A 25,099-nucleotide genomic window follows, 5' to 3' on the forward strand; every position below is an offset into this window, starting at 1 on the left:
CATCTAATTTTTAGAAACTCTAGAATATTTAGCTCTAGAAGTTCTAGAATATCCTTGTGAAATATCTAGAGTTTTTTTTGCGAGGATTAGTCTTGTGTGTAATTCTAGAATTACTTGTCTTCCATGGAATAATACAAATAGAGATGAGTTCTAACCATTTTATACCAAGCCAAAAAAAGTTTGAGTTCGAATGCAATACAAATACTCTCATTCCCCGCTCTTGTCTTTAGTATTCTCTATTTTTCAAAAATATTGTCCAACTACACAATAGAAACTTCTACTCTTCTAGCAAAGTTTGAGTTCAAGTGCAATACAAATACTCTCATTCCCCACTCTTGTCTTTATTCTCTATCTTTCAAAAATATTGTCCAACTACACAATAGAAACTTCTACTCTTCTAGGAAACGTATTTCAAGATATACGATACGTATCTCAAAACGAACTATACAAGTGAAAAAATGATACACGATACATATCCTGATTTGAAAATATTATTAGAGAGAACAAAATAGAAGTAAATTGCATTGTTGTCCATATAGTTTAAGGAAGAATTCACTGTTGGCATTGCATTTTCTATTTCATCAATCCAAGTATTGGTTTTTCATAGCGACATAGCCGAGCAAAAGTAGAATGCAGGTTCTAAGTACCACTAATGCAATTTCTCATGGCAGAGTTTTTGTCAAAAGCAAAACATTACTTCTAAAAATATCCTGTCATTTGAGTTGCACATGTTTTATTTGAAATACTAACAGAAAATGACCAAGACATTACATAAATGAAATGCAAAGCATAATATAGCGGGACAAAGAAAAAGCAAATGCCACTTTGGGAAGAAGCCAATAAAGCCAACCCTGAGCCTTTAGTTGGCGGGAAAACCAGGTTGGCTAATTTTTGGCGGGACAGCCAGGCTTATTTCTTTGTCCGAATAGCCCCTAAGAAACAATAATGTAATTTAGCCACACAGAGACAGCGATGGAGATGAAGATAGAGATGGGGTAGGAGTTTATTGGACAGTAGATAAATGTTGTTTTGAACTTTTGATTAGATAAATCTTCCATAACAAATCTAAATAAACAAGAAAACCCAACCACTCCCGTGCAACTAGGATTCTTTGCTTGGAACTCCAAGTCACCCCAAATCCGGCGTACCCAACTCCAACATGCTCCCCTTCTATTTTTTCCCAACGGTCTTAAGGCTAACTTACGCTTATCTTAACTAATCCACTCACCTGTTCTGTTAAAGGCAGGCCAACCACACGACCCAAACCCACGAAACAAACCCTGATCAATAGCGTGGAAAGCAAAACCGCCAACAAACCGGACTAACACTCGGGACAGCTAATATGGTTCCTTAGGTGGAGCCCACAATATGCTTGGATGATGAGTTGGTGTGGGCCTTCGTATCAATTACTGTATCTCTTGGCCCAATTATGGGTCAAATAATAATTGCTAGTAGTACGGTTTAGTTTGTTTGTCTTTTTTTTTTCCCTTAAGAAGAAAAATAGGTTGAAGGAAAGACCCCTCTGTCTATTTGTTTATCATTTCTCATTGCAGTTAACTTTGCATTTGCGTCACGATCCTTGATTTTTTTTATTTGATGATCAGTACGTAATTGATACTTATAATTTAATTGGGTCTAGATCCCAAGTTGAATGGGCCCAGCAAGGTCATGCTTAGCTCAACATCATAATTAAATTGAGTAAATGCCCCTATATTAAATTTATTAATCATTTACTTAGCATCACGTCCAACAACTCATATTTTTCAAGTCAAGTGTTCCACTAAGAGTCTTTAAAAAATAAATATAAAAAATAAATATTCCTTATTTATAATTTTTAGGTTTAAAAATATTTGGAATACTGAAATTTAAAAATATACAATATTGATTTTGTTTAATAAATTTCGATGAGATCTTTTAAACGATACAAAAAAAAATCAATTTTTTTTTCATAAATCCATTATTTTTAAACTTGAAAATTGCAAATAGATACTTATATATTTTTAAGAAAGCTTTTGCATTCTCTTTTTTTATTTATCTTTGTGATCCGCACTCTGCATTCTCGAAATGGAACTGCACCATGCTGCTTGCTCGTTATGTGTCACTTAAATATTTAAATGATCATTCATTGTAACGGTTTTTGAATATATACAATGGCCATATGAAAACTTAACTTCTCTCAGTCAGACAATGGACATACGAAAACTTAACTTCCCAGTTATAACTATTGTTTAAGAATAATAAATGACGTAATAATTTTTCTGTAAAATAAAAGTATTCCGTTAAAGTGGTTTCAGCGCCCGGCAACATGATCAAATTTATATAACGTGAATCATTCTAGGCCTGGAATACCAACGCTCAAAAAATTAAGAACTCAACAAGGGATCTACGCGGAGGCAAGATCCTCTGTGCCGAAAACCCTGTACCGATGGATTTTTCAGCCGTTAGATTTAAAACAAAACAAAAAAATCACATAAGCTAACGGTAAGAAAATCATTTGGCATAAAAGCATAAGAGTTTTCGGGACAAAAGGAATCTAGGCGAGGCCGTAATCAACAAGATGCACGTTGCCGACGGGACCAGACAGAAAGCTGCGTCCTTAAGAAGGAAAAAAACATCATTGAACGATGAAAACTACCGAAAGGGAGGTGAGCTTTTTTCTAACACCCTTGCTTAACTATTATATTCTTTTTAACCCTTTTTTTAATAAAATATATTTTTCTTGATGAAATGCCATGAAGCATGACGAATCCATGCAACAGAACTGTCCTTGCAAAATACTATAAAATAAAATCTACTCCTAGCTGGACAAACGAAAACTCAACTTCTCAGTTATACACTAGTATTGTTTAAGAATAATAAATGACGTAATAATTTTTCTGTAAAATAAAAGTATTCCGTTAAAGTGGTTTCGAGCGCCCGGCAATCGAATTTATATAACGTGAATTTCTTATTCTTCTAGGCCTAGAATACCAACGCTAAAAAAATTAAGAACTCAAGAAGGGATCTAGGCAGAGGCAGGATCCTCTTGCCGAAAACCCCTGTACCGAGAGGTTTTTCGGCCGTTAGATTTAAAACATTAAAAAAAAATCACATAAACGAACGGCCAAAAAATCATTTGGCACAAAGGCACAAGAATTTTCAGGACAAAGAAGATCAAAAGGGATCTAGGCGAGGCCGTAATCAACAAGAAGCATGTTGCAGACCGGACCAGATAGAAAGCTGCGTGTCCTTAAAAAGGAAAAAAACATCATTGAACGATGAAAACTACCGAAGAGGAGGTGAGCATTTTTCTAATACCCTTGCTTAACTATTACTATATTCTTTTTAACCTCTTCTATATATATATATATATATATTCTTGATGAAATGTCATGAAGCATGACGACCTCGTTCGTTTTGATATTTTGGATTTGAATTTGTAGGTAATAAGTATAGAAATGAATAGAGTAATGATTGAAAATATGAGTAATGATTGGAGATAAATAAAGATAAAAATGAGAGTATTGATTGAAAGAAATATGATAATGATTAAAATTCAAAATCTAAAACCTTTAAACGAACGGGGTCGACAAATCCATGCAACAGAACCGTCCTTGCAAAATACCGTTTTAAAATAAAATCTACTCCTAGCTGGCCAAGGAGCAAGTTGATATTTTACACTATGTAAGAAAAATGAAAGATACTTTTTGTTAATAATATTTACTTAATTTATTCTTTTTTCCTCTAACTTCTGACATCCAAATATAAAATGAACTACTTATTAAAATGGTATGAGATCTCAGGGCGACATCTATGTGTGTAAATGTAATCCGACGATAACCCATTACAATTTATGTTCTAATCTTGGGCGTGGTAACCTATGTATTCAAGATCCAAGAATTTATTCCAAATTGACAGATAGGTGATTGAAAGTTTACATGTTGGTTGTTGTATAATTAGTGTGAGCTTAAGAATTCGACAGAGTATCCCGAGCAAAAAGAGGAAGAAGAATTCGATATGCATTCTCAGGATATGCAACCGTCTCGTATTATTTAGTGGGGAATGATATGTCTGTGTGTGTGTGTATATATATATGTATGTATGTATAGTGATAATTGAAGCACATAAAATGATAGAGAGGCGTCAAGATAAGTTGACGAAAATGGTATCCACACTAATGATTTTGTTTTTTCGTGAGTGGGAGTTCTGATGGGTAGGAGGGTGTTTTGTTGACAATGGCATCCACTGGGCCGGCCGGGCATGTCTCTTTTAAGCTGGAGATTTTGATACTAGTATTATTTCAGAGGAAGATTCCAAATGCATGGGTTTAATTTCAGTCTTAAATATCCCCCCAAGGAAAAATGACAGCTAGCGTTTTCTCTCTTCTTGTCCCCCTTTAATTGTTCATATGCTTGTGTCCTCCCCAGATTCTCTCTCTCTCTCTCTCTCTCTCTCTCTCTCTCTCTCTCTCTCTCTCTCTCTCTCTCTGAATAATTCACAAAACATATGTATGAAATAGTACACGAAACATAACATGGGAAGAGTCCCCCCTTCTTCTTTTTTATAACTCGGGAGTCCGGATTAGTTTACGCGCACTTTGATTAATTCTGAGAATCTAATCTCATCATTCACTTGCGAGAGGAGCTCAATTAAAACCGGAGCACAACTTCATGTGGGTTGACCCAAATGATCGAGTTGATAACATTTTCGAACCCTCCAATAAAAAGAGTACTGTCACCCTTCAGCCGTGCCACTTAGATATCAGCCGACGTACTGTGCTAATTAACTACCAACCCCCACCCCCAAATGCACATGATTTTCCTGTTTAGGCAATATGTAGGCATTTCAATTATTCGAGTTTAATATGATCCACATTAATGAATTACACAAAAACAAATTACAGAGCATATGCTCATAGGGGTGTGTACAGACTACAGAGTAGAGAGAGAAAGAGAGGCGTGTAAAAGTTTAATATGACAATTCGGATTGGACTACTCCGATATGATAATCGGGCGAATTAAATTTTCTCACTCCATACTCACTCCATAATTAATCCCCCTCCTATATCCGGCCTCTATTAACATAAATGTCTGTCGTTAATTAACGAAAATAGCATTATGAATAATGAAAATGTCATCTACCTTCTAAATCCTTCCTTGCCCCCCTTCTTAAAAGAATACTCAAGAAGTCCTATATAATCTTATCCCTCTATATTTATCTACACTCTTTATGTCCTCCTCTATCTCCGTAAAACTTATCCCAAACACTAACAAACAGGAAAATTATTCAACATTCCGGGGTATACTTCCTCCCCTCATATAACATGTGAGATCCACACAGAACTCACATATAAATCCCATATGTTATGTGAAGGAAGGGAGTATATCGCCGGAGTATTGAATAATTACAAGGTTCTATAATTGTGTGGAAGTTTCAAATGGTAGTTTCGTGTTTGGTTAAGGGGAATCTCAATTATTGGTTGGGCCTGAAATCTGTTGCAGGGAACACCCACTATATATATGTCTAGGCTAGGTTGTCCTTCTACAAATTATTTTACACTATTTTTGTTTTTGTTTTTTTTTAATGTTTAGTTTTTCATCTGAAGTTTTTGAATTAAGTATTCGTCTGTGAGGGAAAAACAAATTGTATGATGTTATGATCAAAATCTGAAATATAAGTTCATTATAACCACAACTCATCTAAAACTGATATATTCTTTTTTGAAATTATTTTGCCTTTTCTTAAATTGAATTCCAGTTGGCCAATAAGGATGCGGCATACCAATCAAATGAGATTCCAACCAACCCAAAAAATATATATTTCTTGTTTTCAAGCATCATGAGGAAATATATTTTGTCGTACAATTGCTAAATAATAGTGGTAAGAAGATAATCAAGGATGGAGTTGCATATTATTACTATTTCGAAGATTTCTGATTATTTTGATTTCCACCAAAACCAGAAACAGAGCATTAAACCTTCCCTGTAACACTCAACTAAGCTTTACTACAGTTATTACTTCGACTGGGCCAAGAATGAAGGCTGTTTATCTCCGTGGAAAGGAAAAAAGATTCATGATGTACAGCAGCGATTTACTTGAATTTTTAAAACCGTTTTTGTGCAAAAAAAAAAAGAAGAGGCAATAAGACACCCTTTATTGTCTTATTGTGTGGTGCACCATGTACTCTCATGCATTCTTGAATGCATTTGACTGAGGTTCAAACTTCACTAACTACAACTAACACCATTAACTTTCGCCAAGCAGGAAAAAGAACTGCATCAGGATATCCTCTGCTGGGTATCTCCAATTACCAATTATTACCACAAAGGAGTAGTAGAGACATATAAAGCCACAAAAAGCACAAAACCAAAACATTTCCCGAGATAATCACAACTAGATGACTGGAAGTAAACAAAATATGTCAAACCAAATGCCCTTGAGTACCACTAAGTAAAGCCCAAGTTATCTGTTCTTTTTCCAGGGGGTGGGGGCATGAGTCATGACTTTTAGGCCAAAAACATATATCATCTGAAATCAAGATAACCCCTTTCCAAAATGAACAACTCCACCCATTAGTCATACTTACATGCATGTTAGCTTTCCTGTTACTTGGTGCAAACACCCTTTTTTTCGTTTTTTCCAGTTTAGCAAAAACGAACCTTGATTCGTTTCTTGATAGGGGTCCTGCACGAAGGACAGTCATTCATCCCTTGCTTCTCATGGATCTCATTGCAATTTCCACAAAGAGCCTGGTGTGCACAGGGTAGGAAAACCACTGACATCTCCTCCGCCAAGCACATAACACATTCTCTCTCTGATCTCACAATTGTTTCACTAAAGTTGTCCCGGAAAACAGCCAACCTCTTGGATACTTTAGCAGCTTGGTATCCATAATTTCCATTTATGCTGCTTCTTCTAAGTGCAGCTATTTTTGAGGATTCGGATTCTAATCTCAGTTCTGATATCTTGATTTCAAGCTCTTCAATGCGTTCCTTGTATTTCTGCATCTCATTTTCAGCCTTTTGGCTTTTCATGTCAGCCCCCACTTTTGATGCATATGCCAGTTGCTTTCTTTCCTTTCTTATAGAGCTGGCCTCAATTAGAAGCTTTTCCTTCGCCTTTTCTTCATGATTGCGTCCAGCCTAAAAATTTTCGTTGCCCCATTAGGATACACTATCGTACCATGAAACCAGACTGAGTAACTTAAAAAGTCCTTAGCTAACAATTGAGAATAAAATGAAAAAGCACAATAATACTTGCAATTATAACCAGATTCCAAGGAAATGAGTGGCTTCTAAAGAAGAGAAACTAGGGTTAGAAGACGTGGTAAAAGTGCAAATTATGATTGCTAAGCTATGGATTCAGTGTGTAATACAGGTATACAGAGTGTCAAATTCAACCTGGTGGTAAGGTTCAAAGTGCACGTGAGACAGATTGTACGCAGTCAACCATGATTCTACAATCCAGGGCCGAGTAGACATATTATACTGATTGATATAAACCAGGGCCAAGTAGACATATTATACCGATTGATATAAACTGTCATATTCCAATTCAAACATGAGAAAAAACTATGATTCAACGCTAGTTAAACACAAAAAGTAGAAAGAGTATATAGGTCAATGAAACACCGACACCTCTAGAAATCAACGTATTGCAGTGTCGGACATGCGGGGACACGTATGGAACACACCAATTTAAATTTTTTAGAGGGATATGGCTGGGGACACGCAGGGTCAAAGTGTATTTTTTTTTTTTAAAAATTGGGGGGTCAAGTTGTAATTTTATTTTAAAATTTTGGGGTCAAATTGTAATTTTAAAAAAATTCAAGGGTCAAAATATAATTTTTCAATAGGGTTATTGAACTTATGGACAGTGATTTAAAAACATGAGGCGAAGGTGAGGCAACAAAGCCCGTAAAAGACGAGGCGCGAGGCGAGGCGAACGCCTCATTGAAGAGAGGCGAGCATTTAAAAAAAGAGAGCAAGATATACTATATAAATGAGCAATATTCACTCATAACATCAAAACTAGAATTAACATCACCATATTGCATAATAACCAACAATCCAACATATGAAAAAACATAAAATACGCTCATTCATAAAGAGAAGAATACAGATAATACACACACACACACACACACACACACACACCAAGAAGAGGAGTGAGAAAGATGGGCTCGAACTTCGACGTAGACGCAGAGGAGAGAGAGAGAGAGAAAGAGATGGTCGATTACCTCTAATTTGAAGATCGATCGTTTTTCAGATCGTTGTTTGTTGTTGATCAACCTCAGATTAGAGACAGCCAGGGGGTATTATGATTTCAGATCGTTGTTTGTTTAAGATAGACCTTGTTAATTTTATTTTTGCCCTAATGACGTGAGGCGAGATTTTCAGGCTCCTCACGCCTCACGACTAGTCCAGCCGAATCGTGACTAGTCGGTCGCCTTGTCCAACCTTGTCTCGCCTCGTACCTGTGAGGCGATACAGGCTCGCCTCACGCCTAGTCGCAATTTTTTAATCATTGCTTATGGATGTCTTGTTTTGTTTGAAATGGTATCGGAACTATGGTTTTTCGTTTTGTCCACATTTTACCATTTAAACTTGGAAAAAAAATTGAAAAAAATATAAATAAATAAATATATACGTGGCGTGTCCCCTGCCTTGTCCGTGTCCCCATTTTTTTAGAATTTCCGTGTGCCCATGTCCGTGCATCATAGGGTCAACCTAACAACCTTAAACATATGAACAAAAGGATTAATAAAAGCCGGCATTCTTTTTACAATTCAACCCCATAATCTATCAAAGTTGAAATCGGAGCAGTGATTTCAAGCCCAAGTATTCTATGATGGGTTAAGTTCTAAAAATTTCAGTAATCCCTTTCAATGTATGGAAGAAAAGAGTCATATAAAAAATCGTCCCTCGTCTAGTTCCGAAGCCTGTTTTTGACATAATTCATGGTTGAAACTGATTACTACACAATCACATTGGAGTATTGAAGAATGATAAAAGTAAGCACAAATAGAGTCCACTTGATAAAACAAGTTGGAAAGTTGTTGACCTTCTGGTCCTTATAACTATCGTCATCATTCAGAACCAGCTATCAATTATGCTCATAACGGTGATGTTGCGATCTCAACTCTACTTTTTCATGATCTTTGAAGTCTTGCAGATAGTACTTGTTTAGTAACTGACAAACATTATCAACTCTGTGCGGAAAAAGGTATCCTGAAAGATAGAGCAGTTACATTTGTATGAAACTTGAAGGTTTTGAAGAGTGAGAGCGCGAGAGGTGAAGGACAAAAACATACAAAAGGTCGCCTTCCTAACTTGTCCCAATTTGGAAGTTGAAAGAAGATTTTCAAGCTTGAAAGCAGGAGAGGTGAAGGACATAAGGACACTAAAGGTCGCCTGGGAAGTTATAGCAAATGAACTGCTGAAAGAGCAACCGGGAAGTGAAAAAAAAAGTTTACCGGGTAGGTGGGGCCCACTTGCCAATAGTGATGTCTATTATAATCGTGGGTAAGAACTAAGAAGCAATTATAGTTATAAAATCAAGAAGTTTCAAATTGGGAGCAAAAGGCCATGTCCTTTGTGGATGAAGTTTTATGCCTGTATATGTGGATAGAAAATAGTCTTCCAATGGTTACGTCTCTTGTAAGGATGAAGCACGAATAGCATGCAATGCAACCATCAAATACTGGTGCAACACGAGAGAACTAGTCTTAAAATCAATATAATTGGATAAACTCTTTAACATGACTAGTTTCTTTGATGGGTTGGTCTTGGTATACCTAATCAAGTTTCATTTGGAGATAACAGAAACCCTTACACATAGTGTTGACTATTTCTCCTTGAACATAAGCATACCTCAATCTTGTGGTAGAAACCTTTAGCCTTTTCCAACTCATGCTGCAGCTCAGCCACCTTGCGCTTGTCAACTGAAACCTCCTCCTGCAACAAAACTTTCTCTGTATCCCAAGATTGAGCTCTCTTCAAAGCTTCCTTCTCCCTCAAAAAAGCTTCCTGTAAATTTGCTGATGATCCAAGAGCTTGCAATCTAGCGGCTTCCAATTCCTTCTTCAGTGCAGTATTTTCCTCCTCAAGCCTATTGGCGGTTGAGTTAAACACCTCCACTTGGCTAGTAGCATTGGCCAGTGCAGAATCCATCTCAGACAACCTCTTCGCTGTGTTCTCTTCGAAGATTTGCTTGTCTTTTGTGAATTTTTCAGTTTCTTCTTTTTCTTGCCTGAGTGTCTTGAGCTCTACACGGTCCTTACTTAGCCTCCCAGCGGCCTGCATGATCTTCTTATTGGCCCAATCTGTCCAACCTTGGACCTCTTTCTCCAGAATTTGCAATTGAGGAGCTAGAATCAAAATCAGCTTATCCTTCTCATCCTGTGCAACATACTTTCCCAGAGACTGATCGTAAGGAATTCCAGCACAATAATCGTCGAAAGTCCTGTGAGAAGAATCTGGTTTCAGAATAGGCTTTGTTTCATGAGGCAATGAATCATCAACTTTGCCATTTGCAGAAGGTAATGCACAAACAATATCTTTTGAAGCCGATGGTGAAGGTTTAGGTTTAGGTTTATGTTTAGGTTTATTAGTCGCAGCTAAAGAAGATGAGGTGTTGGTTGAATGATGATGGCTTTTTTCGGAAACAGAGACTTTCTTTCCAATTGCTTTACTCATCTTTGAGGAAGCATTTTTTGTATTTACTCCCAAAGAATCAGGTGGAGGCTTTAATTTCTCGTCCAAGACCGGACCACTCCAGGTGCTGAATTTCGCTTTTATGGTCCCCTTAGATGCAGAACCCTTGTAATGCTTTTCCAAATGAAATGACTTATGGTGAAGCATGTGCCTTTTCGGATAATTAGGCATACAACCCTTTCTACAACTCCCTGAATTTTCATCCATGGTCGCCAACTGACATATACTCTGCACACATTCAGCGGGAAGGCCCAAGGATTTTCCTCTAGCTTCTATGACAGAAACAATAGCTTCGGGAGTTGGAATTGTCTTCCCATCGTGAAAGGGACACATGGGATGAGGTAAATTGGGAAACCCTCCATACCCTCCATACGTAAGTATTTCAGACCGTGAATACTGGGTATTGGAGATTGAATGTGTTGAGACATAAGTAGAACTGTGGGTGTTGGGGATTGGAAGAACGGTTTCAGAAGTTTTAGCCTCTGATTTTGGGTGGGCAAGTGTGGGATCAGAGGAGCTTTCTCCGGAAACTTCTTTACCAAAAATGCCACTTAAGGGATCTCCTTCCACCGCACATGCTAGTGAAAGGTTTAAGTCACAAATCAACAAGAACCACATTGCTTCTAAAATAGTTAATGAAGGCTTAACCTCCCTAAGCACATATAGCATCTCAAGAATTGTGTACTCCACTAGATTATCTAAATCCTGAAATATATGATATGTTGAAGCGTCATAATTCTTCTCTCTCTTCAGGAAAACCAAAGCACCATCAACGATATTTGACACCGGATCTTTACTACCATAGTAGAGGCCACTCCTCAAAATGGCTGACTTGGCAACATCTTCAGTGTACCCCTGTTCAGCAATCTTCTTAATTGCACTCCGGAAAGTCGCAGACAAATTGTGTGACAAAAGTTCCTCAAGTTGGTAGGATATGGGTTCATCCCAATCAGCAAGATGCAACCCCTCTACTTCTTGTTCTTCTTTAGGCCAATTGGACTGAGCCTCCAATGAGTCAGAATCACTCACTGTGTTCTGATCTGCTAATAATTCATATCTAGGAAATTCTGTGAGGTGTGAGGAGACATCACTTCCACCATCAATGGGAATTTCAGCTAAATATTTTCTTTTATTCCTAAGCACCTTTTCTTGACACAATACTGTTGAGGAACCTAGGTTACTAGCATTACCACCATCTGCCATTTCTGCAAGTTTACGGAAAACAACAATGAGCCCCGAGATTTCTTGCAGCCAAAGTCACTACAAAACAATCAATCTGGGAAAAAAAGAATTAACCACTTGCGATCAATGCAAAATACTCTGAGCAAATGATTAGCGGAAGATCACAAACAAGATAATGAAGTCAATTTTGTGAATAAACAGAACCATACCTTTGATTTCTTTATGAGTCCAAAAGAGCCCAATATGCAGTATTCTGCATCAAACAAAGCAATTAGGAAATGAAACTACTCAGTAGTGAAAATTCGTAGAAGATGAAATTTATTTCATTAAGGGTTTCAAATAAAGGCCATTACGTTTCATATTGACCGGTTACGTAACGGGGTTTTGGACCCCTGATACTGTTATCTATCTATCTATCGGTTGATACTGTCCGATAAATGGCCCGCCGTATCACCGATTGATATTGTCCGATAAATGGCCCGCCGTATCACCGATACCATTACGTTACTGATACCGCGATTTAAAAACCCTTGAAACCAACCCATTTGAGCTGAAGCTGCTAAACAACTACATACCACGAAGAAAACCCGAAGGAACAAACAAATTTACGTAAGAAAAACACAAAAGCACCAATAGAGGAACCAAAATTATCCTAACCCTAAAAATCTCCATGAAAGAAATGAACAATAAAAAATCTACGAAGTACAGACAAAACAACCCCAATACAGGAACAGTTCCTTTTATCCACACCCGTGAATGGGTGAGAGGAAACAAGACAATAGCATCTCTTCATTGGATAAAACAATCAAGAATCAGCCTAAAATCAAAAAACCCAGAAACATTCTTGAAAGAAATGAATACAGAAACAAATGGAGGACCCAAAAAAAACAACCCCAGAAGAAGATACCGATACATTTTCCCATGCCCACGAATAGGTCAACGAAAACGAGCCGATAGAACTAGTTCTTTAGCATTCTATCGGGCGAAAAGGGCACTTACGTAGGGTTGTGAAGGCGAAGAATTCCGAAGGTCAGGCCTCCATTGCTGTATGTGAACGAAAACAGTGTGAGAGCTCCCCCTCCTGTGCTGTGCTTTGCTTTGCTCTCTTTCAGTACTCTGAGGTTTTTAGGGTCATTTTTATTGTACGGCCACTAACTAATGCGGCGGTGACCACGTTTGTTAGCCCAATCCAGGTTAGTGTTTTAACCACGGTTAAGATTACGGGTGGCAGCTATTGAACTGGGCTCGGTTCTTGATGGGCTGGGTTCCCAATGGGCTTGAGTTGTCAAGTAGTAGACGGGCTTAACTTGACAATTTCAAAGCAACCCTACAAGACTTTTGTGGCCCACAACTAGGGCTGCCAATGAACCAAGCAGCTCACGCTTGGCTTGGCTCAGCTCGTTAACACTCGGTTCGACTCATTTGAAAAATACTTGGCTCATTAAAGGAAACTCGACTCGATTAAAGAGGCTTGTTTAATAAATGACTAAGCTCGGTTTATTGAGCTCAAGCTTTTGACTCGTTTAGTAAACGAGCAGAGTTCAAGCTCGACAATACTCGGTTCATTTGCAGCCCTATGGCCACAACTTTTTCCATTTGTCTTGTTTTCTTCTTTATTTGTCTTTTGTCATATCTCAAAAGAAAGTCACATTAACTCAACTCCAACCCGAAACGTCGGCAAGAGTATCGACATCCTCTCTTAGGAAGTTGGATTCACAATCTCGCTGCTGCTGTTTCGGCCCAAACAACCCTACAAAAGTAACAAAACTTTTATACCCCACAATTTTTTTCATTTGTCTAGTTTTTCTTTTTCTTCTTTTGTGGTAGTATTTGTTTTTGATGCCTTGGTTTCTTTACAATTCAAAAAGAATTTTTAAAAAAATTCTCCCTACTTCTAACATTTCTTTCTCTATCTCTCTCCACTTATTACCCCTACTATTTTTCAAAAAACTTTTCAAATACCAAACACAGCATTAGTTTTTGAAGTATAGAAATGTTGTCGGCTATTTGGTGACATGGTAGAATTTTTTTTTATTTTCCCCTCTCTTTTTTGGCCGTAGCCGTAGGTAGGTAGGTTAGTGGATTTTTAGTAGGCTATTGATTTTGTCATGCTCTTTTTTTGTTAACATGACATTTGAGATTTTATGGGTTATTGATTCATCTCGATAAGACGAATCGGAAAAGTAAATTTTTTTCACTTTTATCCAAATATTTTAATAAATAAGTAGCTTTTAGTGCAAAAAGTCATTTTTTTGCGCTAAAAAATGGTTATTTCTTAAAATATTTGGGCAAAAGTAAGGAAATTTTACTTTTCTGATTACTCTCGTCGAGATGAATCAATAGCCGTCAAAAGTTTGGTGCAAAACAAACAAATATAAAAAAATTCAAATAAGGACAAAATTCTTAAATCTAAATTAAGTTTAAGATGAGTTCATAAGCACACAGCTTGGCCGTCATACATGATTTTTTGGTTTACATAACCCGATACTAAACATAAGATTTTGCTCAAGACACCGCGGACCCAAAATAAAATTGAATTCTTATTGTATTTTTTAAATAAAAAGTAATAATCCATTTTATAACAATAATTAAAACTAAAAAGTACTAACACTAATCCAGTCTCCCTAACTTTTTTTCCTTTTTTGTTTTGTGTGTTTTGTTCATTTTTTTTTTATTTTTGTAAAATCTGTAGCATATTTTTTGAATTAATCATCCGTTTCAACGAGAGGAGTTTAAAAACTAACCAAAGCAAAAAAAAGTTCATTAAAGATGAGAAAAATACTAAATATAGCTTATTCTTTTTTGTCTAAAACGTCATCTTATATGATTTTTTTTTAACATTGATCTACATTTTTATACTTTTTGATTTTTTCAGTCAGAATGAATGACTAATCCAAACAATTATGATGAAAAAACTAAACAAAAAGTTACGAAAAGCAAAAGAACACCCAAAAAGAAAGTACTTGACAAAAAAAGTGAGGAACAAGGAGTACTACTATAAAACAACAAGGTATTTTCTTTTACTTATCTTTTTAATTTTCTCTTCTTGTTTTTTTTCCTCTTGAATCCATTTTGGGAGAAATTTTTGAGTGCCGAGCGAGTATCACGTGGTGGTACTAAAATGCGATCCAAGCCGTCTAAACATGTTTTCAACGGCTAATATTTAGTCTTCCTCTTTCCTCTCATCCGATCACTCTCTCTCTTCATTCTTCTTTCTCCAAAATTCAGACCGTAAAAAATACATTTCGATGGCTAGGGTTGCCAGTGTGTGCTACTCGTTCGGCATCCAAAAACTTCTCTTTTTTGGAGTAGTGTTTTTTTTCCTCTATCTCACGTGGGCTTCCCGAGAAAAAATATTCATAGCCTCTATGAACTGGAAGGGAGTGTAATTTTGTTCACCCTCCTTAAAAGAGGGTAAACATTACCCTCCATCTTATTAGTTGAAATGGTATAGGTTCCACCCGTACAATACACTTTTTGGTAAGCATGACATCACTTGATGGGATTCACACACTTTGTGTGGTGAGATTCATATTATTTCAACCAATAAAAAGTAATAGGGAGGAGGGTAATGTTCACACTCATTTTTTACTACAGGGTCCAAGAAGGTAGGAAAAGTTTTTGGGTGCCGAGCGGGCACTACGTGGCTGTGCCACGTGTTGCCTGAGCAGTACATCTGGACTGTCAAAAAATGTGTTTGACGGTTCAAATTAAAACTCTCTCTCTTCTTTCATCCCACTACTCTCTCATTCCAAATCCAAGCCATCCAAAATTAAAATGAACGGCTCGGATGCGCTGCTCAGCACTCAAAAAATTCTCAGAACGTAGACTTACCTCAATTTGCGGTCAGAATTGAAGGACCCGTGGGCACTGAATAATCCACGAGTCCAAACAACGAGCGTTTGAGTCGGTTTGACAAAGATAAGTATTAACCACCAGAGCTAGTGGAAATATGGAATAGCCACTTCCCTTCGCGTGCGTACCAGACGCAAGAAACCGAGGAAGCAAAGCGAGGGGAGCTACCAATTTAGTAGCAAAAATGACCGAAAAGATGAAGAATCCTTCGCCTTCAAGGGTATGTGTGATTTCAATTCGTTCGAGCTTATTGTCTCGTGATGTATAGATGTCTTTTGTTGAATTATTTTAGACCCGGATATGGATCGATATTCGATACTGCGATTGTGTAAGATCGTGTTTATTTCTCGTCTACTCCCATTCGATTTAACTGGTTTTTAGAGTAAATCCATTTGCTAGAGTTTCCAGTTCTCTTCCACGTCTCTTCTTTATTGCGTAATTTTTTGTTTGGCTGCTGAGAAAATATCCGAAGAAATTGAAGAGGAAACGAAAGAAAGTGGGATTTAGGTTTATGCCTAGTTCTTTAATCATTGGTTTGTATGCTCAGACATTTTTACAAAATGCAAAAGAACAATAATCTGAGTTTTGTTTTCCTTTGAGAAATGAAAACCCCTTCCTGTTTGGTTGATATTTAGTAGTGTTTATTATGTCCATTATCTGTTTGTTTGGGTTCTGAGAAACTGTTTTGAGGGAAATACAAAGAAACAGAATAAGTTAAAGGAAATCTGTTTTCCTTTTTTTTCTTGAGTTGCTTTGCTGCTGTAACCAAGGGAAAGAAAACCCCCTCTTTCGTTGACAAATTCATACCTTCGGTTCTGTTGGAGGGTTTGTGTTTTCTGGGATCTATTGCAGAGATCTATTTTGTTCTTTGTTCCATTCTGTAGTTAAATGACTTGTTATATTGTAGTCTCCAAGGTTGAATTTGATGTGTTTTGAAGAATAGTCAAGTGTACTTCATTCGGCTGTGTTTGCGCTGATGGTGAAGTCGCATTGTTAGAGCTGTTTTCGTGTTATCATCAATTCGCTAAAGAAGCATGGGTTGTCTGAGTTTTTATGCCAAATTGCCAGTTGTCCTATACCTTTCCACTTAGCCACTTACGTAATAATCCATGCTAGCTGAAGTTGCAGTCCAACTACATTTTGTAGCATTGAACGGGATTGAGAGACCTAGTATTATCTTTAAACCACAAAAGAGATGCGATTGTGAAGCTATATGATATACTACCAAATTGCCTGAGTTTGGTTGGTTTTGGAGTGGGTTGGTTCTGGGTACCCTATGAAGCACGGATACGGATACGGATACGGAATACGGATACGACACGATACGGATACGGCGATACGTCAAAACCTAAAAAAATAGGATACGGATACTTCGGGGATACGGCTGTATAATTTATACATTTTTATAATTATTAGTCTCCTAGGCATAAAAGTGAAGTCATAAGAAATAAAAGAGTAGTTGAATTGCTAATACCAAGCATGAAGTACATGTCAATCTCAAAAGAGTAGGAACTTATCATCCAAAAGATTAGAATTTTGTAAAAAAGAAAAAAAATACAGATTAGTAGGCAATAGACTAATCGGTATGCATATAATATACTTCATATATATACACATATATCTATGTACCAGTGCATGTATTAGATATAATTTATTATATAATGTAAACAATAGAAACCCACACCAGTAAAACAGAGAGAGAACCTTGTGATCAAAGGTTCAAGCGATCTAGGGTAGGAAAATATCGACCGGTTCATGGAATGATCTATCGATGTGCATAATTTCCTAAGTTTTATATTTTTAGTGATGCTATTATTACAATTTTTCCCTTTTAATTTGTACTTGATTCTTTAAAAAATTTCATTTTAACCCCCACCGTATCCTGCCGTATCCCCCACGTATCCGTCGCGTATCCGAAATAAAAATATTTAATTTAAATGCAGGATACTTATTTGCCGTATCCGATACGTATCGGGGCGTATCGGGCGCGTATCCGTATCCCTCGCGTATCCGATACTCGTACGTGACTAGTTTCGGAGTATCCGTGCTTCATAGTGGGTACCCTATGGTTTATATTGCGGTGGGGTCCCTAGTGTTTCAGTTGTGAGTGATTATGCACTAGCTACTCTGAACGAATAGTGAATTAATTATCGTTCTTCAAATATTTGATGAGGTTCCAACACATACCATAGCTGATTCCCATTGCTGCAAGTGTGGTGCTTCATGCAAGTTGTGGATACAAACGGCATTACCATCGTGTCGATATTTTTCGTGCAGATGGAATTCTACTAAACAGTTAGTGTCGAGGGCGCTCAATACAATTTCCTTTTTTTTTCCTTCACCACATCCGTTAAGGGGAATGCGGAAATTGACAAAGCGCTTCATTATTAGTCCAGATGCTTGTTGTTATAACTAGTCCTCACATTACTCATGTGTTATGTTGTATCAATCAAACATGAGTGTTTAAGAATGGAGAATGTGGAATTTTAAGGGAATTTTCTTGTTGTTCGGTAAAACCTACTTAGGGGTCTCAAAACTTTAGATACTCTTTTTCATACTCGAAAGTTTGCCTTTTTCTTGATTAATTTATGTTTTTTGGTTTGATAAATTGCTCATCATCTTCACTTACAGAAAAGGCAGGCCCCACAGTCAGGGGATACGTCTGTTATAGTATATGCGGCACAGTGTGGGGAGTGCTTTAAATGGAGGGTGATACCTACCCAAGAAGAGTTTGAGGACATGAGGAGTAGATTTATTGAGGACCCATTTTTCTGCAACAAGATAGCAGATGTTTGTTGTGATGATCCGGCTGATATTGAATATAATGATACTAGAATCTGGGTCATCGACAAGCCAAACCTCCCAAAGACCCCGGCTGGTTTTCAGAGGAAGTTAGTGCTCCGAAGAGATTTCTCCAAAATGGATGCATACTATGTTACTCCTGCTGGAACGAGAATGAGATCCTCAACCCAGGTAGCACCATTTCTAGAAGCGAATCCACAATGTGAAGGTTTATCGGTTTCAGACTTCGCTTTTGCTGTTCCTAAGGTGATGGAGGACACTATTCCGGGGAAGTTTGGAAAGGGCCTATCCAGCGCAAACAAAAAGATTAAAGCATTGACGGAGGGAGATGACTATGTCTGAGAATTTCGGCCTATTGTTTTGGTTGGAGCATGGAATTCCTAGAAAGAGTTTAAGCTTGGATTTTTCCAGTTTTCTGGTATTTAAAGTAGAAAATGAACTCTTTCCTCTTTTTTCCCCTTTCTGCTGAGAGGAAGAAATGAACTATCTTGTTAGCAAATAGCAATTATTTCCCAGTTGTAACATATGGAGAAGTGGTAAACCCTTTATATCATTCTATATATCTTCTGTGATGTCTGCATTCTCCATATCATGTCCTTTGTGTTGGTGATGATGATGCTATGGTCCATTGGTAGTTACCTGAAGCCATCTTTGAGTCCGGAATCCAGTGCAAGTATTGACTGGGATTAGCTTGCCATCTCTCTCTCACACACACTCAATTGAATAGAGAATGGTAAGACGATATTTCCCCATGAAGCCTATCCTGATACACTTTAGCTCCAATAGGGATGTCACTCAAAAATTGACACGATTTAACCCTAAACCCCTTACAAATCCATCAAATACAAGATTTTCTTATGGGAAATAATTTTGCCACGTCTTTTTTTGTTAACGTCACTCCCCTGCAAGTATATTTTTGCACCAAAAATACACTTGCAGGGGAGTGACGTCAACAAAAAAGGGAATGATAAAATCAACAGCCTTTCTTATAACCAATAAGTCAATATAATCGATAGGCTGGGAAATAAAACCTTGAAAACATTGCTAGTGAAGTCCATCTGATTACCTCTCCGAAACAAAGAAGTCTGTTCCATTGTTTTGTTCTCTGAATTTCATATATTACTCTAAAATTTACATGATTTCTTCTCTTATTCAATTTCCTTCTCCCAAGGGCGTAACAATTCATGCTAAGCAGATTCCTGAGGAATACTTTCATCGTTCTATACAGCAACAACAACTAATTACGCAGTGTTTCCGTTGTAATGTCACAACTTCAGTTGGTACAAATACGAACTAATAGATTGCCGCCACCATTATTTCAGCTGGGCATTTTATCAAACACTTGGAACACGGACAAAAATATGAACTAATAGATTGCCACCACCATTATTTCAGCTGGGCATTTTATCAAACACTTGGAACACTGACAAAACGATGGACACCCAGGATTACAATTTTTTTGCCCAATTGTTGCACTTCTGTTGGTCTCCAATTGCCAAGACAGTGCAAAAAACTCAGGATTAAGCAAATCCATTAGAACTCAAAATCTTATACAATTCCTTTTAAATGGCACAAACACATTTTACAAACAATTACGACTGAAATTGGGCAAGGACCGCGCGAACGCAGGCCCCCACTACCACAAATTATGACGTAGGTTCTGCCTCTTGGACAGACCTTAGGCAGACAGCCCACCAAAGTGCAATGTAGGTCACCAACCTAGGACATAAGCCTTGTTGATCGCCCATAGACCCCGTCCAGGTAAGTATGTTAACAAGTGTTCGTCTCGATCTATTTATAGTGTTAGTTAACGCGTCACTTCTTGAACTAGACGATGTGGGACTTCTAATTGAGAAGTTGGAGCAAATTAAGAACAAGGGTGCCCCAGTATTGGCATTTCTCAAGGAGCAAACAGCTCATCTTTTATAGCAGCGGGAGGCCTTTGAACGCATTCAAAGATAAGGCAGTTCTTAGTTCTTACCATCAAATTGTCAGATTCAATGGGCAAGTACTACTTAGAGTTTCTCGTTCATTCTTTGGGTTCAAAAATTCTACAACCGCTAGTATTCTGTTTCCTTACCCGTAACACGTGATGGGATCTTAGTTGTTTTTAACATAAGTGCAGTAGAGTTCTTTGCAGATGGCTATGCGATGTGAATGCAATATTTCCCTCACAAATATGTGAGACAGATAATATACGAAATAACTTATCTATATATTTATTTTACGAAAAGGGCGGTCCCGTTCCAAAATACATAACTGCCTTGTTCTCTTTGCTATTTGAAAAGAATTTTTCAAAAAATTCCCCCTAGATTCCTTCTACTTCCAACATTTCTCTCTCTATCTTTCTCCACTTATTACCCCTACTATTTTTCAAAAAACTTTTCCAAACACAACGTAATAAGTACTTTTAAAAATACAATTTCAAGCTAAAAAATAATGAGCTTACTGAAATATAAAAATATGCAATATGGATCTTGTTTGAAAGATCTAATTGTGTTTGAAAATATGAAATAAGTACTTATTTTTTAAGAAATTGTTCTGAAACGGTGATTTTTGCCCTCTGCACATTTATAAATGTTCTCCAAAATTTGCCGTGCATTTATAAGGAAGTGGCACACAATATGTTTTTTCAAAAACAAATCCGACAACCTTAGTAACAAAAACGTGTAGCAACGTAACTTTAAAACACAAACTCACGACACAACTGTGTCCAGAATGATGGATGTGTATGTGCCCATGTTCATGGAACGGTTCCCAAAAAGTCTACGCCTACCACTCATTTTCACCCCTTTTTCTACCGTACTCAAATCACTTTTGGAAGGTCCGGATTTTAAAAAAGTTCTTTTAAAATTCAGATCATTAATTATCGAGACGGACAGTGAGATTAGATCAGCGGTGAAAGTGAGCTGTAGGGGCAGCATTGCTGAATGGTTCCAGGTCCAGTCGTGTCCGGAGTTTGTGTTTTAAAATCGTGTTCGTACCACGTACAAGCAGAAATACGGCAACGTTTGGCGGCTTTGGCCGGGCCCACGCATAACCAAAAACCAAACGTCGAACGATTTAAACCATGCATTTTCCTTATCTCTCCCTCTCGCTCAGTCTCTCTCTCCCCCTATCTGTGTCTGTAGTGTTGAATCTCCAATGAGGTTTTGGGATTGAAACAATAACTAACATGAACTCGCTGATCTCAACGCCTCTCTGCAATATGCGCATTGCGAAGTTCCCCTCAACTTCTTGTTCGATTCCCCACAGCGTTTCATTGCATTCTCAGTTTCTGTACAAACCTTTCCAATGTCGTGCAAATCCAAGCGACTTAATCGATTCAAAGACAGCCCAAGAACCCGAACAAGAGCTATCAAATGGAGCGACCGAGATAGATGAAGAAACTGACATAGCAAGCAAGGTTTCAGCTACAAAAGCATCAAGTGGTCCTAAAATCGACCAAGACCTCAAAAAGGTGCGTCTTCTTCTCGTACATATTTGATTCCGAAAGTATTGGGTTTCTTTAGTGTGAGGTTTTTTCTAATGAGGTAGTGTTGTTCTGATACAGTAGTGCTTGCTTTATCTGTTGTTTGGTTGATGGGGAAAAAAAGTGGTGAGTAAATGGGATAAAATGAAGAAGTTTCTCTACACTATTGCTTGTTGTGCAGAACCCAAGTAAACAGATGGTGATTATGAATATCAAAACAGATGTGCGAAGCAAACAAAAATAATCAAACAAAACTTAAGAGAATGTGAGGGCAAATATTGGGATTTTGGTTTAGGGTTTGAGAGACTTTTGCCTTCATTTTTGGATATCTTATTGTGCCCATAACTAGTAATGAAACTATGAGGATTGGGTAGCATGATAATTTGTGGACAAGTTTGATTGTTTTATTGGGTTTAAAATTTGAAGAACCTAACATAGGAAGGTTTTGGTTTGTTTTACTGCCTCAACTTTTCTAAGTAGCCTATGAGAAGGGGAGTTTTAGAAGCACTATAAGGAATTAAGGATTTATCTGTTTGAATTCTAGGTTAATTTTTAACAGAATTTAGGGGTTTTGATGACGGTCTTGAGCCAATTGTGGCTTTGCATTGTATTACGATAAGGAAGTTGAACTGTAAACAGAAAACCGAAAATCATTCACTGATTGCTGTTCTTGATCCGAATAGAATGGGGAGTGGGTCAAGACTAAAACAAAAGTGTCGTTTTACGTTAACAGGATCAGCATAATTCATCATTTACAGAAATATCTTGTTGAGGACACAAATGTAGCTGATATGTTGGTTTGATTGACTCTTTTGGAGCAAGATCGTTCCAAAGGATTCTCTTTGACTGACGGTTTATGTGGAGACCAGTATTTGATCAATGCTGTTCGTAGAATCTTATTTGAATGGCTCAGTATCTTGCGCCAGATTCATGATGCTTAAAATCACTATTTGAACGAGGAGTTTAAACAATGAGTGAATACTCATTCTTCTGGGAGTAGGCGAATATCACACTGTAGAGTGCGGTACTTAATGAAGGGAATGTTAGAAAACTATGCACCCCAAGGGGGCTGTGGAGATTGTTTGCCTATGGAATGGAAAGTGACTGCTAAAAATGGAAAGGGAGAGATTTAAATTTTCAAATTTGAGATAAAGATAGGTTAAGTGAGAACATAAATGGGCAATGAGGAGTTTGAATCAGGAGTATGAGAGTCTATATTAATCTTTCTGCCTTAGAGAAGCCCTTTACCACCATATGTGATGGTAATCTAAGCCCCCAGAATACTTGAACTTCTTGATCTGCAGCTCTAAGTATACTAGCATCGGGAAGACTTCTAAAGATTGTCATGGTCGCTAAAACAGCAAGAGGCTGATCATTTTTCCACTTAAGATATTTCGGCCTTGTAACTTACAAATTGTTGACTCTTCTCAATGTGGACAGAAGGAGTACATTTTTCGATAAGTACTCAATGTGAAGGAGTACATGAAATTGAGTGCCATTGGTTTCGCACATCTATCAAGAGAATAGTACTTTCCCGGTGGCTGGAATAGTGGAATTCAATCTCTTCTATTCAACCCTAACCCTAACCCTAACCCTAGACCATTATTTGTTATTTGGTGAAGACTTGCATAGCTGCAATTCTAATTGTTAAGCCTTATTGCTCATAGGTTGTTCAAAAGACAGCTTCCACTTTTGCACCGAGGGCTTCCACTGCTACCAAAAACCCTGCTGTACCGGGATCTACATTATACACTGTTTTTGAGATCCAAGGATATGCCTCAATGCTACTTGGCGGGGCTCTCTCATTCAATCTCATATTCCCATCAAATGAACCAGACATTTGGAGACTTATGGGCATGTGGTCTGTGTGGATGTTCAGTAAGTTATGCTTACTATGATCAATCATGAATTTGCTTGAAATTCAATGTATTAGCGGTAAGTGTTAGTTTTTCAATTACTCTTACCAATTTTTCCAAGACGCGTGGATGGATTGACATAAACGTCTCCTGAAAGTGATTTATGATCATGTATCGTGATTTTGTAGTGTTCTCACAGAACTTAAACAGAATACCTTTTGTGTTTTTTTTTTTTTGAAGTTGTTCAACTGGAAGTCTTGAACTTCCAATAAATGGCCTTGGTCTGCATCTTAATGATGCATTTAGTATCCTTTTTCTGGTTGATATGTGTCAAAAGCAATAGTGAAAATATAATTATCCCTTTCTTGTTTTTGTGGTTTGCAAAGCTCCCTTGCACAAAGATTTTGAGAGTAGAATGATATGTGAGGAAGAAGCTCAGTTTTGTAGTGTCCGTATCTAATGAGTTGATTTTAATCCTCTGCAGCGATTCCTTCCCTTCGAGCCAGAGATTGCTCAAAGAATGAGAAAGAAGCCCTCAACTACCTCTTCCTCCTCATCCCATTGCTAAATGTTATTATCCCATTCTTTTGGAAGTCATTTGCGGTTGTGTGGTCTGCAGATATCGTGGCCTTTTTTGCGATGTATGCGTGGAAAGTAAGCCTTTGCTTCTTGAGTAGTGACTAACAAAGTTCTTGATTAGAAATTTGGCACTCCATTACATATTTTGTCCCTGCACTGAGAAACATAATTTTCTGCAGTTTGGATGGCTACAGAAACAGAATAGTAGTTGAATGATATATTTTCCTTCAGTTGGATGAAGCAGCCGATTTTATCCCTATTAGCTCTCCAACTTCTTGCCTCATGACCAATTCCAGGTCTGATGCAATTCGAGCCACAAGAAGATAAGCAACTTACTACCAAAAATGAATTGGTGGAGGAGGACAGGGCCCTTATCTTTGCTTCTACTAAATCAAGTTCCCTGCCAATCCTTTGTATTAATGTATTGGAAAGAAATTTCGAGTTTGTTATTCCTTCTTACATAAGGTAGATAATGGGCTTGACATTGACGGCACACATGCTACAATTTGAATGTACAATTACAATACGGTATAAAAGCAGTTCTAAAAGTCTCGAGAGATTTTGGAAGTTCTTCCCCCTTTTCTGGGTGCATGATTCTTGGAAACCAACATTGAAAGTGTAACTTGGTGCATCTGTATCATGTGCATTGCAGCAGTAGG

The 25,099-nt window shown here is 37.5% G+C and overlaps 3 protein-coding genes and 1 non-coding gene across 4 annotated transcripts; 2 read left to right on the forward strand and 2 right to left on the reverse strand.

The window, feature by feature from the left end:
- Positions 1-6,342: 6,342 nt before the first annotated feature.
- On the reverse strand, positions 6,343-13,027 carry LOC131313590 (putative E3 ubiquitin-protein ligase RF298). Its single transcript, XM_058341974.1, has 4 exons — positions 12,876-13,027; positions 12,086-12,129; positions 9,852-11,899; positions 6,343-7,121 (listed from the first exon to the last, which is right to left on the reverse strand). Exons 3-4 carry the CDS (start codon positions 11,895-11,897, stop codon positions 6,624-6,626), a joined length of 2,544 nt encoding a protein of 847 aa, XP_058197957.1. The 5' UTR covers positions 11,898-11,899; positions 12,086-12,129; positions 12,876-13,027; the 3' UTR covers positions 6,343-6,623.
- A 2,712-nt stretch (positions 13,028-15,739) lies between these two features.
- LOC131313591 (methyl-CpG-binding domain-containing protein 4-like) lies at positions 15,740-19,120 on the forward strand. Its single transcript, XM_058341975.1, has 2 exons — positions 15,740-15,951; positions 18,363-19,120. Exons 1-2 carry the CDS (start codon positions 15,916-15,918, stop codon positions 18,873-18,875), a joined length of 549 nt encoding a protein of 182 aa, XP_058197958.1. The 5' UTR covers positions 15,740-15,915; the 3' UTR covers positions 18,876-19,120.
- Positions 19,121-20,142: 1,022 nt separating this feature from the next.
- LOC131315449 (U1 spliceosomal RNA) lies at positions 20,143-20,302 on the reverse strand. The gene has a single exon (XR_009196776.1). It is a non-coding gene; the product is annotated as a U1 spliceosomal RNA (small nuclear RNA).
- Positions 20,303-21,603: 1,301 nt separating this feature from the next.
- Positions 21,604-25,007, forward strand: LOC131313592 (protein RESISTANCE TO PHYTOPHTHORA 1, chloroplastic). The gene is made up of 4 exons (XM_058341976.1): positions 21,604-21,993; positions 23,673-23,883; positions 24,346-24,515; positions 24,620-25,007. Exons 1-4 carry the CDS (start codon positions 21,709-21,711, stop codon positions 24,650-24,652), a joined length of 699 nt encoding a protein of 232 aa, XP_058197959.1. The 5' UTR covers positions 21,604-21,708; the 3' UTR covers positions 24,653-25,007.
- Positions 25,008-25,099: the final 92 nt, after the last annotated feature.

This window comes from Rhododendron vialii, chromosome 13a (assembly GCF_030253575.1).
Source record: "Rhododendron vialii isolate Sample 1 chromosome 13a, ASM3025357v1".
In the NCBI taxonomy this organism is placed as follows: Eukaryota; Viridiplantae; Streptophyta; class Magnoliopsida; order Ericales; family Ericaceae; genus Rhododendron; species Rhododendron vialii.